The sequence below is a fragment of the Eutrigla gurnardus genome, assembly GCF_963514095.1.
Source record: "Eutrigla gurnardus genome assembly, chromosome: 20".
Lineage (NCBI taxonomy): Eukaryota > Metazoa > Chordata > Actinopteri > Perciformes > Triglidae > Eutrigla > Eutrigla gurnardus.
In genome coordinates, this window is record NC_139931.1 from 2296186 (window position 1) to 2314444 (window position 18259).

Here is an 18259-nt window from a genome sequence, read left to right on the forward strand (position 1 = left end):
CAGACTGAACAACGACAGCATTATAATGTTGGTATCCTGACTGGACCTGGACCTGGACCTGGACCTGATCCTAGTCCTCCATTCATCTTCTTGTCATGTGAGTGAGTGCAGCTAGTCCGTGTGAATAATTCAGCGGAGCTGCAGGTGGAAGCACGTGACCGAGGAAGTCTATGTATTATGTATGTATGGAGGGTGAAGAACCTCTGTTGTATATTTGAGCTTTTAACCTCCTTTAATGGTCATGTGTAATGTTAATTTGTATCGTCTGGTTCTAGTACTTTTACTGTAATCTAGTATCTTCATGGTGTGGTATTAGTACTTTGACTGTAATCTAGTATCTTCATGGTGTGGTTTTAGTACTTTTACTGTAATCTAGTATCTTCATGGTGTGGTATTAGTACTTTGACTGTAATCTGGTATCTTCATGGTGTGGTATTAGTACTTTGACTGTAATCTGGTATCTTCATGGTGTGGTATTAGTACTTTGACTGTAATCTAGTATCTTCATGGTGTGGTTTTAGTACTTTTACTGTAATCTAGTATCTTCATGGTGTGGTATTAGTACTTTGACTGTAATCTGGTATCTTCATGGTGTGGTATTAGTACTTTTACTGTAATCTAGTATCTTCATGGTGTGGTTTTAGTACTTTGACTGTAATCTAGTATCTTCATGGTGTGGTATTAGTACTTTGACTGTAATCTAGTATCTTCATGGTGTGGTATTAGTACTTTGACTGTAATCTAGTATCTTCATGGTGTGGTTTTAGTACTTTTACTGTAATCTAGTATCTTCATGGTGTGGTATTAGTACTTTGACTGTAATCTGGTATCTTCATGGTGTGGTATTAGTACTTTTACTGTAATCTAGTATCTTCATGCATGGTGTGGTTTTAGTACTTTGACTGTAATCTAGTATCTTCATGGTGTGGTATTAGTACTTTGACTGTAATCTAGTATCTTCATGGTGTGGTATTAGTACTTTTACTGTAATCTAGTATCATTATGGTGTGGTTTTAGTACTTTGACTGTAATCTAGTATCTTCATGGTGTGGTATTAGTACTTTGACTGTAATCTAGTATCGTCATGGTGTGGTATTAGTACTTTTACTGTAATCTAGTATCTTCATGGTGTGGTATTAGTACTTTGACTGTAATCTGGTATCTTCATGGTGTGGTTTTAGTACTTTGACTGTAATCTAGTATCTTCATGGTGTGGTATTAGTACTTTTACTGTAATCTAGTATCGTCATGGTGTGGTATTAGTACTTTTACTGTAATCTAGTATCTTCATGGTGTGGTATTAGTACTTTGACTGTAATCTGGTATCTTCATGGTGTGGTATTAGTACTTTTACTGTAATCTAGTATCTTCATGGTGTGGTTTTAGTACTTTGACTGTAATCTAGTATCTTCATGGTGTGGTATTAGTACTTTGACTGTAATCTAGTATCTTCATGGTGTGGTATTAGTACTTTGACTGTAATCTAGTATCTTCATGGTGTGGTATTAGTACTTTGACTGTAATCTAGTATCGTCATGGTGTGGTATTAGTACTTTGACTGTAATCTAGTATCTTCATGGTGTGGTATTAGTACTTTGACTGTAATCTAGTATCTTCATGGTGTGGTATTAGTACTTTGACTGTAATCTAGTATCTTCACAGAGTGGTATTAATACGTCCCGTCTCGATGGTGATTGATTGGTTGTTGAACAGGAAGTGTGGTAGAAAAGCAGTGATTGGTCGATACAGCTGTCCAGTCGTCCTCGCTGACCTGCTGCTGTCTGGAGATCAGCTCTCTGATTGGTTGAAGGACGTTTCCACCAAAACAACAACATGCAGTAAAGATTCTTGGTGTGAATGATTAACATGAAGCTGGACTTTATCACAGAGAGTCCGCTTTGTTTTCTAAACCACATGCTGGAGTCCAGAATGTGGATCTGGATGTGCACCCTTATCTCTCAGCAGGTTACAGTTTAGCATATTGTCCTATTTTATTTTGCTCTAACTTCCTGGTCTCAGTAAACCTGCTGGCAACAAAACCGGTTTCTGATTTCGACACTTGGTCTGGCTTTACTGCAGTAAAATACTGTTACCACACCGTAAAAAAACACTCTGTACTTAAAATGTTACTTAAAGGTCTAGTGTGTAGTATTTGGCGCCATCAAGCCATGAGGTCGCAGACTGCAATCAACTGAAACTTGGTTTGGCTTCTCCAACGGTCGCTATATCAACAGTACACATAAAAATGTTCCCCTGCTCTCACAAACCAATTTGAATGGGAACGTCCGTTCTACTCCTGTTTTATTTCTATTATTAATAGAACGCACTGTTCCTTTAAATAAACGTGTGTAAATAATATCAGGAAAATGTACGAAAAAGTGCTAAAAGATATATTGCTGCTGTATAAACTCTAAACATCTTATTTCTACACATAAAGAAACCAGCTGTGTTGCAGTGAATCGGACGTCACGTGATCACTGGGACATTGAGTGGTATCTGGCGCCCTCTTGTGTCCAACAGCGAGTATTACTCCTCAGCACAACGAGTCAAACGAGGCACATTTACCAGCTTTAGATTTTAGTATTCGATAAATGTGATATTCGGGAGGTTTTGATAATTATCTCAAAAACACATGCAGCTTTAAACAACCCTGCCAGTAATATTATTATTATTATATTATTAAGGACTTAATTATATTTGAAAGAAAAGTGTAAAGGCCATATGGTGATCTTAAACTCTGACCACCAGATTAATATCAGACATTTATATTTACAAACCATTAAGTGTTGTAGACATTTAAAAATGTCAAGTGCTTTTATTTCCCTTTAGACGCTGTAGGATATAATATAACTGGTTATGGTCATCATGTTTAGAAACATACATTTATTAATTCACACACCTGTGATATAATAATACAGGTGTGTGAATAAACACCTTATAATTATTATAATGAACCTTTTCTTTGCAGATTGTCTCTTCTACTTTTCTGTTTATGTAACCAAGAAAAACTGTCTGTCAGAGTCCAACAGCAATAGTCCCTCTGACCTCTGCTGGATGTATATTGGGGGGGGGTCCTGTTCCTGGAACTGAGACTGGTTTTACTGGTTTGATTGTGTTGCTCAGTTTTATATCATACTGCAGAAAGTACAAAGAGTACTATACTACCTAGTAAAAGGACTGCAGTATTCTCAGCTCCAAGCAGTAAAAGTACCCTCAATGCAGTCATCTTGAGAACCCTGGGCCCCGGTCTGGTCCTCAGACCTCATCTTGAGAACCCTGGGCCTCGGTCTGGTCCTCGGACCTCATCTTGAGAACCCTGGGCCCCGGTCTGGTCCTCGGACCTCATCTTGAGAACCCTGGGCCCCTGGTCTGGTCCTCGGACCTCATCTTGAGAACCCTGGGCCTCGGTCTGGTCCTCAGACCTCATCTTGAGAACACTGGGGCCCTGGTCTGGTCCTCGGACCTCATCTTGAGAACCCTGGGCCCCAGTCTGGTCCTCAGACCTCATCTTGAGAACCCTGGGCCCCTGGTCTGGTCCTCGGACCTCATCTTGAGAACCCTGGGCCCCTGGTCTGGTCCTCGGACCTCATCTTGAGAACCCTGGGCCTCGGTTTGGTCCTCAGACCTCATCTTGAGAACCCTGGGCCTCGGTCTGGTCCTCGGACCTCATCTTGAGAACCCTGGGCTTCGGTCTGGTCCTCGGACCTCATCTTGAGAACCCTGGGCCTCGGTTTGGTCCTCAGACCTCATCTTGAGAACCCTGGGCCTCGGTCTGGTCCTCGGACCTCATCTTGAGAACCCTGGGCCCCGGTCTGGTCCTCGGACCTCATCTTGAGAACCCTGGGCCCCTGGTCTGGTCCTCGGACCTCATCTTGAGAACCCTGGGCCTCGGTCTGGTCCTCAGACCTCATCTTGAGAACACTGGGGCCCTGGTCTGGTCCTCAGACCTCATCTTGAGAACCCTGGGCCCCGGTTTGGTTCTCGGACCTCATCTTGAGAACCCTGGGCCCCAGTCTGGTCCTCAGACCTCATCTTGAGAACCCTGGGCCCCTGGTCTGGTCCTCGGACCTCATCTTGAGAACCCTGGGCCCCTGGTCTGGTCCTCGGACCTCATCTTGAGAACCCTGGGCCTCGGTTTGGTCCTCAGACCTCATCTTGAGAACCCTGGGCCTCGGTCTGGTCCTCGGACCTCATCTTGAGAACCCTGGGCTTCGGTCTGGTCCTCAGACCTCATCTTGAGAACCCTTGGCCCTGGTCTGGTCCTCAGACCTCATCTTGAGAACCCTGGGCCCCGGTTTGGTTCTCGGACCTCATCTTGAGAACCCTTGGCCCTGGTCTGGTCCTCAGACCTCATCTTGAGAACCCTGGGCCCCGGTTTGGTTCTCGGACCTCATCTTGAGAACCCTGGGCCCCGGTTTGGTTCTCAGACCTCATCTTGAGAACCCTGGGCCCCGGTTTGGTTCTCAGACCTCATCTTGAGAACCCTGGGCCCCTGGTCCTCGGACCTCATCTTGAGAACCCTGGGCCCCGGTCTGGTCCTCAGACCTCATCTTGAGAACCCTGGGCCCCGGTTTGGTTCTCAGACCTCATCTTGAGAACCCTGGGCCTCGGTTTGGTCCTCAGACCTCATCTTGAGAACCCTGGGCCCCGGTTTGGTTCTCAGACCTCATCTTGAGAACCCTGGGCCTCGGTTTGGTCCTCAGACCTCATCTTGAGAACCCTGGGCCCCGGTTTGGTTCTCGGACCTCATCTTGAGAACCCTGGACCCCTGGTCTGGTCCTCGGACCTCATCTTGAGAACCCTGGGCCTCGGTCTGGTCCTCCGACCTCATCTTGAGAACCCTGGGCCCCGGTCTGGTTCTCGGACCTCATCTTGAGACCCCTGGGCCCCGGTCTGGTCCTCGGACCTCATCTTGAGAACCCTGGGCCTCGGTCTGGTCCTCGGACCTCATCTTGAGAACCCTGGGCTTCAGTTGACTTGAGTGATTAAAAATGAAGCGCTATAGAAACCAGCAGCCAATGGAGGCGCGGGAAGCTGTTTACAGGGGAGGGGGGGAGGGGGGGGCCGTTTCCATGGTTGCCGGACAAACCTCCTGCTCCAGGTATTAAACTGCCTCCCCGACGGATCCTTCAGCCCGCTGACACCCGCTATGAGAGAGACCTCCACGGAGGACTACAGCAGTCTTCTTCCCGGATCCTCGCTCGACGACAGGTGATCTAACAACCCCGCAGCTGGTTCGGGATTTACAAGGTCTTTAGTCTCCAAACCGCAGACACACGGTGAGTTCAACTCCTCCATTCTGATCGATTATCAACGATTGATTATATAAGTCTTAAATAATCAGCAGTATAATTAGTTTGGATGAGGTTCTTTAAATTACGCGTAGACGTCCTTAATGTGTTTATTCCCTCAAAGGTGACGCGCGCATCCCGTCTGAACTACAAAAACACAAAGTTGTAGTTTGATGAGAGTTTGATTTCACTGTTAAACTCGCTGTTCGGGTTTAGATGCCGTTATAAAGAGTCAGGGCGCGCGCTTTTGCGCGCTGAGCGTCAAGTGCGCAACAGAGTTGTTCAGGAATGTTCTGGAGAGGGGGGGGGGGGGGGGGTCTAGTCCTCTATTCTCAGACCTGCAGGTGTCAGGCTCTTAGTCCCAGACCTCCAGACTCTCATGTTCTCTAGTCGAAGACCTCCAGACTCCCATGTCTTCTAGTCCCAGACCTTCAGACTCCCATGTCCTAGACCCAGACCTCCAGACTCTCATGTTCTCTAGTCCCAGACCTCCAGACTCCCATGTCCTCTAGTCCCAGACCTCCAGACTCCCATGTCCTCTAGTCCCAGATCCCCAGACTCCCATGTCCTAGTCCCAGACCTCAGGTGTCGAACTGCCCACTAGATTTAAATCCAGTATGTGAGAGCCCCCCTTTACGCACCTTTACGCACACAGAGGCTCTGTTTTTAAATGTGCGCGTCATTGTTCTGCCGTTTCACACGTACCTGAGCCCGGCTGTATATCTCGGTCCTCCAGGTCCCTCAGGTCCTCCAGGTCCTGGCAGGAGGAAGACACGCAGCCGGTGACGGAGAGCCATGCTGTCTCTGAGCGGTGCCGACCCGTGGCCCGAAGGCTCGGTGGGGCTGGAGGAGGAGGTGGTGACCGCGGCGGCGCAGGTGGAGGAGCGGGACTCGGACCACAACGACAGCATCAGCAGCAGCATCCTGGATGACAGCCTGACCAGCCTGCAGTGGCTGCAGGAGTTCTCCATCCTCGGGGCCAGCGTCCCGCCGCAGCAGCACCCCCACCAGCCGCACCTGTTCGGGCCCCAGCCGCCGGGCTCCGAGGCCCCGGCCTCCCCTCTGGCCGGGGACCCGGCCTCCATCGGCATGCCCCTGACCCCGGGCAAGCCCACGGCGGCGGCCTTCAGCAGGCTGCAGTCCCTCCCCGGCATCGTGGCGCACGGCCACTGCCCCGACGACGTGGACTACAAGACGGACGCGCGCATCAAGCCGCCGTACTCGTACGCGACGCTCATCTGCATGGCGATGCAGGCGAGCAAGAAGACCAAGATCACGCTGTCCTGCATCTACCACTGGATCACAGACAACTTCTGCTACTACAGGCACGCGGACCCCACCTGGCAGGTACAGGAACATGGACGTGCGCGCGCACGCACACACACACACACACACACACACACACACACACACGCACACACACGCACGCACACACACACACACACACACACACACACACACACGCACACACACACACACACACACACACACACACACACACACGCACGCACACACACACACACACACACACGCGCACGCACGCACACGCACACACACACACACACACACGCGCACGCACGCACACACACACACACACACTTGATACAATACCTGCATGAAGTACAACATGTCTTCAGATAAGTAAAAGTACTTGTCTGCTGAATGTAGTAAAACTATAGTAGGAGTAGTGGTAGTTATCAGCAGTAGAAGTACTACAGTATTCTCAGCTCTGTGCAGTAAAGTACTACTGTATTCTCTGTGCAGTATAAGTACACAGTTCCTCTCAGCTGGAAACGGGATTGTTTTTAAATCGTGAACCAGCTTAGTGACTTAATAACAGCTGCTTATTAATAATAACACTTCATTCTGACTTCATCACGTTGCTTTTGGTATTTTCTGAAACCAGTGATGCTGGAGGAGTAGGAGAAGGTAGGGGAGGGGAGGAGGAGAGGAGTAGGAGAAGGTAGGGGAGGAGAGGAGTAGGAGAAGGTAGGGTAGGGGAGGAGGAGAGGAGTAGGAGAAGGTAGGGGAGGGGAGGAGGAGAGGAGTAGGAGAAGGTAGGGGAGGGGAGGAGGAGAGGAGTAGGAGGAAGAGGTTTGATTTGTCCGGTGTAATGATTGATGGGGCCGTTAGCTGTACTCGTTCTGTTATTGTAGCTGAACATGGGGCAGATAATATTTAACAAAGGTCACGGGGTCACTGCTCTGTTTAGACATTGGGGGGGGGGGGGCTGTACTTCCTGCTTCGCTGCAGACTGATGTATAATCACGGCGTCCCTTTAAAGGGATAACTCAACTTCTTTGGGCTGATCTGCTGCACTGAATATATGAGGCTTCATGTTGGAAATGAGCCTTTAAGCTTGATGAACTGTCCTGTGATTGGCTGATGAACTGTCCTGTGATTGGCTGATGAACTGTCCTGTGATTGGCTCGTCTCTGTTCCAGAACTCGATCCGACACAACCTGTCCCTGAACAAGTGCTTCATCAAGGTCCCGCGTCAGAAGGACGAGCCGGGGAAGGGCGGCTTCTGGAGGATCGACCCGGAGTACGCCGAGCGGCTCCTGAGCGGCGCCTACAAGAAGAGGCGGATGCCGCCGGTCCAGATCAACCCGGCCCTGCAGAGCCGGCTCCGGGTCGGCCTCCAGGCCCAGCCCCGGGGCCCCGGCGGCCCCTCGGCAGCTCAGAGCAGCCTGGGCATCATCGACCCCGAGTCCCAGCGTCTCCTCCGTGAGTTTGAAGAGGCGACCGGCGCAGACCAGAATTGGGACCCTCATCTGGCCGAAGGGACCATGCTGGGCTCCTGGCCCGTGGTGAGGGGCAGAGGGGGCCACAAGAGGAAACTGGGATCCAGGAATGGTGGCAGCGGCGGCGTCAAAGCCCTCCGGCGCTCCAGCTCGCCGCTTCTCGCCACAGATGAGCAGAAGGAGGTCGGGCCGCTGAAGGGGGACTTCGACTGGGACGCCCTGCTGGACTCGGCCCTGAACGGGGAGCTGAGTCTGGAGGGGGGCGAGCCCCTGAGCCCCAGTGTGAAGGAGGAGGACCTAGCGGTGCGGGGGACCCCCGTCTCTGCCGGCGACGGCCCCGCCGTGTTGGTGGAGACCCGGAGGAACAATGACGTGTCGGACCTGGACGAGGAGACCTTCCTCGCCACCGCCTTCCTGGAGAGCCCGTGGCCTGAGGACGAGGAACGCCACGACTTCCTGTGCAGCTCCACCGTCAGCCTGGACCAGCTGTTCGACCTCGGGGACTCACTAGACCCCAACACCCGGATCGACGCCCTCCTCTGAGGACTAGCTGAGAACTCTGGAGGACTACAGACTCTTTTCTTTTTTTATCGTCTTTTCCAAGACTGAGTATTTTTAGAATTCAAACCGGAAGTATATTCCCAACGCCGGTCGAACAAAGACGTCACGGCGATCAAACCTGCAGTTTTTATAGGCTAACAGGAAGTTAGCATTGTTCCCGCCACAAAAAGATTCATTGGATTTTGGATTATAAGAGAAAATAAACAAACCTTAGTGAAAGTTTCACGTTTTCTTCACAAAAGATCACAACTTTTGCATTTCAGCGGGAGTAAAAGCAAACAGGCTATAACGGAACTACACTGCGGTCACATGACTCCATGGTCACATGACTCCGCATCACCACCACTTTTAGTCGTCTCATTCTCTATAAGAACTTTGTCCAAGTGGCCAGCTGTGGTACTACAACATGTATCGCTCCCATAGAGCACAGATTTATATTTGAAAAACGTTCAGAAAGGTGATTTTAAAGTGTATGATATCGTTAGTGTAGCAGCCATGTTGGACTCTGGGATCCGGTACTGGATCCGAAGTTAGCCAACTTCTTATTGTTGCGTATTTAAAGGCGTATTCAGACCCGTAGTGAGTCGCTTTGTTCCGATTCAGGGAGAAATGTTTATACATGTTGCATTCGGACCTCGGTTAGATTCGTGTTCGGACAACGCAAACGCTCTGAACGCCACACGCTCGCTAACTGTTCTGTGATTGGTCCAAATTTTGTTGGATGTTTGAATTTTATCTCGGAGTAGTCGCCATGGTTACGTTCTTGTTAAAATCACCCCCGGGAAATCTAAGATGGATCGTTTACTCTATAACCCCAATTTAAACGAGACGATGTGTAATTCAGTTTACGAATCATACCGCACAGGAAGGGGCGGGGCTTGGCCTGTTCATATACTATCTATTGGAAGATGTTTTACTTCTTGTCTGAACGCTTTAATGGCCCTCCTCCATGTTGGAAGTTTCCATTCCCTCGAAGCTGTCGGTCCGTTATGCAAATCTCAGTCCCAAGAAACCGTTTTTATGAATGAAGGTGTGAACGTCAGCGTGTCTGTTTACAGCCGAGGAAGGCGGTGTGAAGCCGGTTTTAAGCCAGTGTGATGCCGGTGTGAAGCCGGTTTGAAGCTGGTGAAGCTGGTTTGAAGCCGGTGTGAATCGGGTGTGAAGCCAGTTTGAAGCTGGTTTGAAGCCGGTGTGAATCGGGTGTGAAGCCGGTTTGAAGCTGGTTTGAAGCCGGTGTGAAGTTGGTTTGAAGCCAGTGTGAAGCCAGTGTGAAGCGGGTTTGAAGCCGGTGTGAAGTTGGTTTGAAGCCGGTGTGAATCGGGTGTGAAGCCGGTTTGAAGCCGGTGATGATGTAACTTGTAAATACAGAGACAGCAGCACTACGATATTTGCCAAAATTACGTTTTGGTTTTGGTGTAGATTTCATGTATTAGTTGTTGTTTTTTTCATTCCTAACTATTCTCTGTACGCATTTTCTTTTTTTTATATATAATTAGGAACAATTGAACTAGATTAATATTGATTTTTCAGGACTCGTAGAAGTATGTCCTTCCTCTCTCTCTTCGTTAGCAGCAGGTGGATTCAGAAGCAGTCGAGGACAAATTAAAAGTAGAAACAGCTCGAGGGCAAAGACAGAAACACTTTAGATGTTAAAAAGCTGCGTTTGTAAATGAATACGTGACCTTCGATGTGCCAAGAACAACACGGCAGGGTGGCGGTGTTTTATGACCGTTTTCTTCTTGAACTAAACGTCTGATATGTTTATATTCTTAACTTTAACTCTCGTTGTTTCCTCTGAAATGTGTGAAAGTGCAATCCATGTACAGACCCTGTTTTTTATGTGCATGCCGTCGTAGTGATGCGGTTTACCGGAGAGGAACCGGATCCACCGGTCTGTGTGTTACGAGGTGAAGATCAGATGACGTGTTTTACCTCATCAAAGGTTCTGTAAAGGTTCTTTTTACGCTTCCTGTTGTTGTTTTACACTTTTCTTTGACAATAAAAAAAAATACAGTTCACTGCATCTCTGTTTGTCTGATATTCTACTGGTTTTTAATAATCTACCTTTTGGTCTGAAATATCTTGACAACAACAGACATTCATGCTTCCTAGAGGATGAACCCTGAAGACTTTGGGGATCCTCTGACTTTTTTCCTGCAGCTCCATCATCATTTAGTCAATGTTAAACGTCTATTTGATAGGTTGTAACATGTTTTGGATATTCATCGTCCCCAGAGGATGAACCCATTTATTCAGTGTAATATCTGGTAACAGTGACCCTCGTACTTTTTTCCTCTGTTGCCGTCAGCAGATTGATATTATAGTTTTAAATAAGGATTACCATGAATATTTGGACAGACATTCATGTTTCCCAGAGGAGGAACCCTGAAGAATTTGGTTTTCCTGCAGCTCCATCTACATTTACTCAATGTCAAACATATACTCGATAGATTATATAACATGTTGTGCATATTCATCATCCCCAGAGGATGAACCCTGCTGACAAGTACTGGATGGGTTGGGATGGTTCCTCGTGCATGGTCGCCCCAGGATGAACTGTAATAACTCTCTTAGCTGGACTTTTTTGTTGACTGCTGATTGGTAAATGTTAGCATGCTGCTAACCATAAGAGCTGCTATAGCATGGCTGTAGACAGGGTTTCTCCTGCCCCCCTTTGCTTTAGTGCTCCTGTACGTGAGATTTAGGGGGGGGTCTTCTCTTTCAGGTCTTTGTCTGTGCTCAGTCAGACTCTTGTTCCCCCCATGGTGCTCCGATCTGTGGTCCTTCATTGGGGTCCGTGTGGGGTCCAACGGGGACAAGTGTCCCACGGCCCCCCCATATATCAGGGGCTGTCTGGCCCGGCTGTAGACCACCACCGGCTCTCGCTGACCCCGCCGCAGATTAGCTAGGTGGCTCGCGTTCAGAGAGTCCGATGAAAGAGGCCGCGAGTAATCAAATGCAAATACGTAGAATTTAAGAAGGCCGGGGGGTCGTGAACAGACCTGTCTGTCAGCCTGTCTGTGGTCGCTGGTGAGGTAATGATGGCAGAGATACAGCGCTGTAACGCTACACCTGCGTGTGATGGACACCCAACACTCCGCTGGACCAGCAGGATCCTGCATCTTCATGCCCGAGCCAAGGGCTGTTTTCCTGGAAAGGAGAGCTGATGATGCCCCCCCCCCCCAGCTCCCTGCTGGCCCCCCTGGAAGGCTATTACCTGCTGGACTTGGCTCTCCAGCTGGATTGCAGGGCTCATAATAGTAATGTGGGAGGCTGGACAGACGAGAGGCCGGTAACCCGAGGCCGGTATTATTGTGAAGCCGCTGACGGCTGCAGGTAAGAGGAGCCGCCGGTGAAACGCTAACCGGCCTCTCGCTCCAACCGGGAACGCTGTGGACTCAACGTGTCCACGGAGGAAGGATCCACATCTTTCACCACGTTGGATATTTTATACATTTCAATATTTTATCAGTCGTGTCCACGGAAACTAAATATGTGAGGGTTGTAAAGCCTAACGAGGCAAATTTGTAATATAAATAATATTGACTAATTGACAAATTTTTCATTATGCAGTCATTCAATCCATACATATATAAACATTAAAAAATATATAAAATATTAATTAAAAATTGGTAAAAAAATAACAAAACTTGCTAAATTGCAGTAGTAAACAGTATATAGAGAAAAACATATATAATAAAAAAATTCATTTCCATTTACAGCCACAATTAGTCATGAAAGAATATTTCAATAAACAACGTAATCGTAGCACTACTCGTAAATATTCTATTTTTTAATTTAATTAAAGGGTCATTTGGCTGGGAATGGCTTTAACATTGACTGGTCAATCTGGTCGTCTGCTGAGGAAGATCATGTGATATGACTGAAAGCTCCAGAACAGTGAGAATGAACTTGTTGCGTTTGGGAACAATCTGGAGAAAGTGGGAGAATCACTGGGAGGTCTGAAACGGTCTCTGTTGCCCCCACGACTCCACTGGTATTCCTCTGGAGGAAGGGTTAGGAAATGGGGGTTGGTGTGGGAGCTGTTTGGACTCCCAGTAGCTCCCAGTAGCTCCCAGTAGCTGAAGCTCATCTACACGATCCCCCCAAAAAACCCTGATGTGAACAAGTGGATGGGGAAGAGACAGGGAATACATCTATTTTATCACACAGCTAATGAAAGGCCTGTTTCCTGGGTAACTGCTGGTAGCATTGTCATGTAGGTCTGGGGGGGTCTCTAACTGGTCTCGGGGCAGTGGTGTGGATGGTGGAGCAGACAGAGAGAGAGGCTGGATGGAGCCCCAGATTTATTAGTGGAGGTTTTGTGAAAGTTCACCTACCTTACTCCAGTGAGGCTCCGCGGACCCCCTTCTGTCAGAGTCCTTCCTGTAAACCGGTCTGATAGCTTTATTTACACGTCGCTTCACACTCAACAGTCTTGAGTCCTTCAAAAACCACATAAAACCACCTACTGAGGCTTCAGCAGGAAGACGTGAGCCGGTTAGTTTAAACCAGGAAGAGTGAAGCCGATGCTGGAGTACCTTAAAGCTGTCATTCTCTCTGCTGGCCACCAGGGAGCAACTCCTCTCTGGTTGTATAGAAGTCTATGAGAAAATGGTCCTACTTCTCTCTGCTGGCCACCAGGGGGCGACTCCTCTCTGTTTGTATAGAAGTCTGTGAGAAAATGGTCCTACTTCTCTCTGCTGGCCACCAGGGGGCGACTCCTCTCTGGTTGTATAGAAGTCTATGAGAAAATGGTCCTACTTCTCTCTTGATGTATTATCTCAGTAAACATTGTAAACATGAGTTTATGGTCTCAATCTCTAGTTTCAAGTCTTCTTCAATCCAGCATGATGTTCATTTAGTACATTATGGTCCATTTAGAGTCCACCAGACCAGAAAGCAGGGGATGCTTTAGGGGGCGGGGCTTACCTGCTGATTGACAGGCCTCTACTCTACAGTTGTCCGTGTTTCCGTCTTACAACTTTAACGCTTTCACGGTGTATTTTCCCTTCAGCGTGGCTAATTGGAACATTTCTGTGGCCAAATTATTCGCCTCATATTCAGCGTTTGACCGAAGTGTTGTTGTTGAATAACAGTGACAGGAGAGCTTGTGTTTTAGATAATATGACCTCACAGGAATACATAAATAAAGAAAAGGATCGGGCCCAGTATCGAACCTTGTGGGACTCCACGGAAAATGTATGCCAAAGGTGAAGATGTGTAGCAAAGCAAAACAATGACAGAATCTGTTGGTTAAATATGAAGAACTCATGTGAAACATGCCACAAACTGAAGGAAATCCGACACCGTTGACACCGGTGGACACAAACATGAAAACATACCTTATCTTATCGTCATGGCAGCACATTAAAAACCCCAACAGCCCTACAGCAACAGAAACCCATCGGAGTGTCTCTCAGGTTTTACTGCCTGTCTGTCTGCTCTGATACAAGGAGACACGTTGATGTTTAACATGTGAGTCCTGAAGGAATCCTGAAGGTCCTGCCGGTGTCATGTGGGTGCTGATGCGTCCCGGGGCGTCGGGGTCAGGACTACAGATCTGCAGGTCTTTGTATGCAGGATCTTGAGGGGTGACGGTCTGTTTGGGGAGTGTGTGTTTGCATGTTTGCCTCTTTGTGCCGGCGGTTGCGGTGCAGGCCGGTGCTTCTTTGTGAGGAGGACACAGGCTGAGGGGTAATCCGACATCCATCACAGGCTTAGTGAGCAATACACACTCTGTGTAACAACACGGGGACAATGCCCGGGAAACAGTGGGAGGGCCCCGTTATTCATTACGCAGGGCCGGGGGACGCTCTTTTGTAGGTGCTTCAGGGGGACTGAATGAGGCGGCAGAAGACCGGCATGACAAAGCCGATTCCAGGAGTCACCAGTAAAACCTCCACGGAGATCTGGGAAACCTCTGGGAAGAGCTGTGGGAGGCTCGGGGAAACCCCCCCATCCAGATTCCGTCTCACCTGCTGCAGGGGTCAAAGGTGGCGGGATTCATGGGGGTCACAGTGGATCAAGTCCACATCGATTCTAATCATCAACTGTTATCAGTATGCATTTAAATGTGTCCTGGCAACTCTGAAAAATACTGTTTTGTGGGGGGCAAATGGGTCAGAAATGTTTTTTATTTATTAGCAAATAACAACAAAGTTGAAACAATATTTCAGGTTTAATCTTGAGTTTTGCTGACATCCATTCAAACTCATGTTTCCAGGATGAATGAAATGCCCCAAATACACTCAGCCAATGAAAACCAGCGTGCTTTTTTTTCTCCATTCAAATTTGTATTGAAATCGAAATTGAAGTACATTATACAGCACAACATACAAACCACCGTAGTTTTTTTTTAAAGGGTCTCTAAAACCTGAACTCCTAAAGGTAGTCTCCGTTGTCCTCCTGATGGCGTCCAGGTAACCTGGAGGTTCCTGAGTCACCGCGGCGACAAAACAATGGTCTCTAAATACGAGAGTCAGTTACCAAACATCTCCGCTTACACTTCACACCACACCAAGGTTACCGTGGCAACAGATCCAGAGTCTCTCACCTGGGCCACTTGGTCCCAGAGGAAGAGTCTCACCTGGGCCACGTGGTTCTGGAGGACTAGTCTTACCTGGGCCACGTGGTTCTGGAGGACTAGTATCACCTGGGCCACGTGGTTCTGCAGGACTAGTATCACCTGATATCTGGTGAACCTCGAGCTGCTGAGGAGGGAAACTGAGCAAACAAACATAAACAAAGCAGTTGGGGGGGGCTGAGTCCTGTACGCCTTCTTGGCCGCCCCAGCCTGACCTTGGCCCGGGCATGCCTAGACCTGCCTCACCACGCGGCCTGCAGGACTTGGACCGGCTCAAAGAGAACGGAAAATACCGGCCTCCTCCCTCCTCCTCCTCATCCACCTCCCTCCCTCGTCTCACGATTCCTTTCTGTTTCCACTCCACATCGCTGGTCTGATTCCAGCCCGCTTGGCCCCCGGGTGCGTGAGTGTTTAGCACTCCCTCGTTACTCACTGCTCCGCAAACTTTCATTTGATCTCTTTATGTCTCCGTTTGTTCCACAGCTTTGAGAGCGCTGCTGCTGCCGTGGCGACGGCGGCCCACAAAAGGGCCCGGGTCCACACACACACACCCGGTCCGGCCCGGTCCAAGCCTCGGACCCCCTTCGCCGCCGTCCAGACCCATTCAGAGTGCTCAGGCCGTCCACAGAGGAACCTGATCCGAGTGGACGTGGGATCCAGCGAGAGACTCCGCTTCCCAAGAGGCTCACAGTCGGGGAGTTCCTGGCTCCGCTGGCGTTTCACACGGCGGCGTGTTTGATCCCGGGTCAGCGTCCTTCTCCTCTTCATCCTCTCTGCATCCTCATCCTCCTCTCCATCCACCTCTTCATCCTCCTCTCAATCCTCCTCTTCATCCTCCTCTCAATCCTCCTCTTCCTCCTCCTCTTCATCCTACTCTTCATCCTCCTTTCTCCTCCTCTCCATCCATCTCTTCCTCCTCCTCTCAATCCTCCTCTTCCTCCTTGTCTTCCTCCTCCTCCTCCTCCTTCTCCTCCTCTTCATCCTCCTCTCCATCCACCTCTTCCTCCTCATCCTCCTTGTCTTCCTCATCTTCATCACTTCACTCATCAGCTCTGAGGGAAACATCAGATCCTGGTTCTCTCACCGCTCCCATCCTCAGGGCAACAATGTTGTTTTCATCGACATATCTAGTGAGCCAGGAGGACCTCTTCTTCTTCTTCTTCTCTTCTTCTTCTCTTCTTCTTCTTCTTCTCTTCTCTGAGTTTTTCCCCCAAACAAGCTCCTGAGTTTAATATGTGATCCAATAACCTGCTGTGTCAGCAATGATTGACTCCTCAGGAGGGACGTGACGCCGCAGCCAAGTCTGAAAGACTCCTACCATCAAACACACGTATTATTTATCCACGTGTGTGTGTGTGTGTGTGTGTGTGTGTGTGTGTGTGTGTGTGTGTGTGTGTGTGTGTGCGTGTGTGTGTGTGTGTGTGTGTGCGTGTGTGTGTGTGTGTGTGTGTGTGTGTGTGTGTGTGTGTGTGTGTGTGTGTGTTGCAGCCTGCTGGTTATTATAAAAGTTAATGGCTGAGCAACGCGTCTATGACATTTATAACACCTCCTCCTCCTCCTCAGCATCACTCCTGTCTGCTTTACAGCTGGATGAGTCAGGGGGGAGTGTGTGTGTGTGTGTGTGTGTGTGTGTGTGTGTGTGTGTGTGTGTGTGTGTGTGTGATCTTTACACCCCCCGCCAGGGATCAGACAAACACTTATTAACTGAGAGGAATGCAAACAGGCCGGAGCTGCTGAGACGTAGGACGGGGGGGCTGAGGGGGGGGGGGGGGGTGTTTAGGTGAAGAAAGGGAAAGGAGAAAGAGGAGAACCCCCCCCCCCTTATCCTCCCCTGACTTCTTGTAAACTCCCACCCAGGAGATCCAGAACAAAGCAGCCGAGGCTGCAGACGTGGAGACCGTACGGACCACAGACGGCCCTCCACCCCCCAGTCACAGACAGGAAGTCACAGACAGGAAGTCACAGACGGGATGTCACAGACAGGAAGTCACAGACGGGATGTCACAGACGGAAGTCACAGACGGGATGTCACAGACAGGAAGTCACAGACGGGCGTCACAGACAGGAAGTCACAGACAGGATGTCACAGACGGGAAGTCACAGACGGGAAGTCACAGACTGGATGTCACAGACAAGAAGTCAGTGGGCGCGTTTCGGATCGCATGCATTTGCATCTATGCATGCACGAGACTTGAGAGGATCCGCTGGAACTCGTCATAAATACGCCAAGTTCTCACCACGTCAAGTCGGACACAGGTGCACTTCACGGGGGTTTTTTTTTTTATTTTTTTTATTTAAACTTTATTAATAATTGTATACATAACAAAAACTATCGCGCCAGGGGAAACTTCACGGACTTTGCACAAAGAATACGGCCTGCCCAGCGGCGCTGGCTTTCTTCGTCGCTGACGAACTCGAGCCGAGGCATTTGAAGTCCCGTTGTTGACGGAGGCTGAGGAATTTTCTCACGTGGGAAATACCACGTGATAATTCTAACCAACTAGGGCAACGTTGAGGGGAGTGTCTTATGTCCGCACTTATTTGAGACCATCTGCAGAGAAAAGCATGCGGAGGGAGGTACCTGGAGATACCGCGAGTTTTTAAAGTCATGTGACATGTCGCAAAGGGAAGTTATCACCAGCATTTGTGACGTTTTTTTCCCAGAATGCCTTGTTTTGCGAGGCAAATGCATGCGCATGCTTGATTCGAAACAAGCCTACAGATGGAAGTCACAGACAGGAAGTCACAGACAGGAAGTCACAGACGGGATGTCACAGACAGGAAGTCACAGACGGGATACAGACGGGAAGTCACATACAGGATACAGACGGGAAGTCACAGACGGGAAGTCGCAGGGTTTTATTGGGTAGTTTATATCATCTGTAGTTTATATCATATGAATATGAAGTTTACATCACATGTGAGCAGGACGACCTTCCACCGTGACCTTGTGCTGCCGTTGTCCCCTCGCTCACTGTTTTGCAAGTCAACACACACACACACACACACACACACACATACAAACGGCTGCTTATTCAGGACTCTGACAGACCGGCGGATTAAGGACTCGGGGACCC

At 49.0% G+C, this 18259-nt stretch overlaps 1 protein-coding gene across 1 annotated transcript; it reads left to right on the top strand.

The window, feature by feature from the left end:
• The first annotated feature begins 5085 nt into the window (after positions 1–5085).
• Positions 5086–10613, top strand: foxj1a (forkhead box J1a). Its single transcript, XM_084038042.1, has 3 exons — positions 5086–5279; positions 6028–6638; positions 7736–10613. Exons 2-3 carry the CDS (start codon positions 6087–6089, stop codon positions 8576–8578), a joined length of 1395 nt encoding a protein of 464 aa, XP_083894168.1. The 5' UTR covers positions 5086–5279; positions 6028–6086; the 3' UTR covers positions 8579–10613.
• Positions 10614–18259: the final 7646 nt, after the last annotated feature.

Excerpts from the sequence above, each read along its gene's own strand:
- foxj1a (XM_084038042.1), top strand. The coding sequence starts at position 6,087 with ATGCTGTCTCTGAGCGGTGCCGACCCGTGGCCCGAAGGCTCGGTGGGG. Across the intron at positions 6,639-7,735 it reads ACGCGGACCCCACCTGGCAG|AACTCGATCCGACACAACCT; the intron begins GTACAGGAACAT and ends TCTCTGTTCCAG.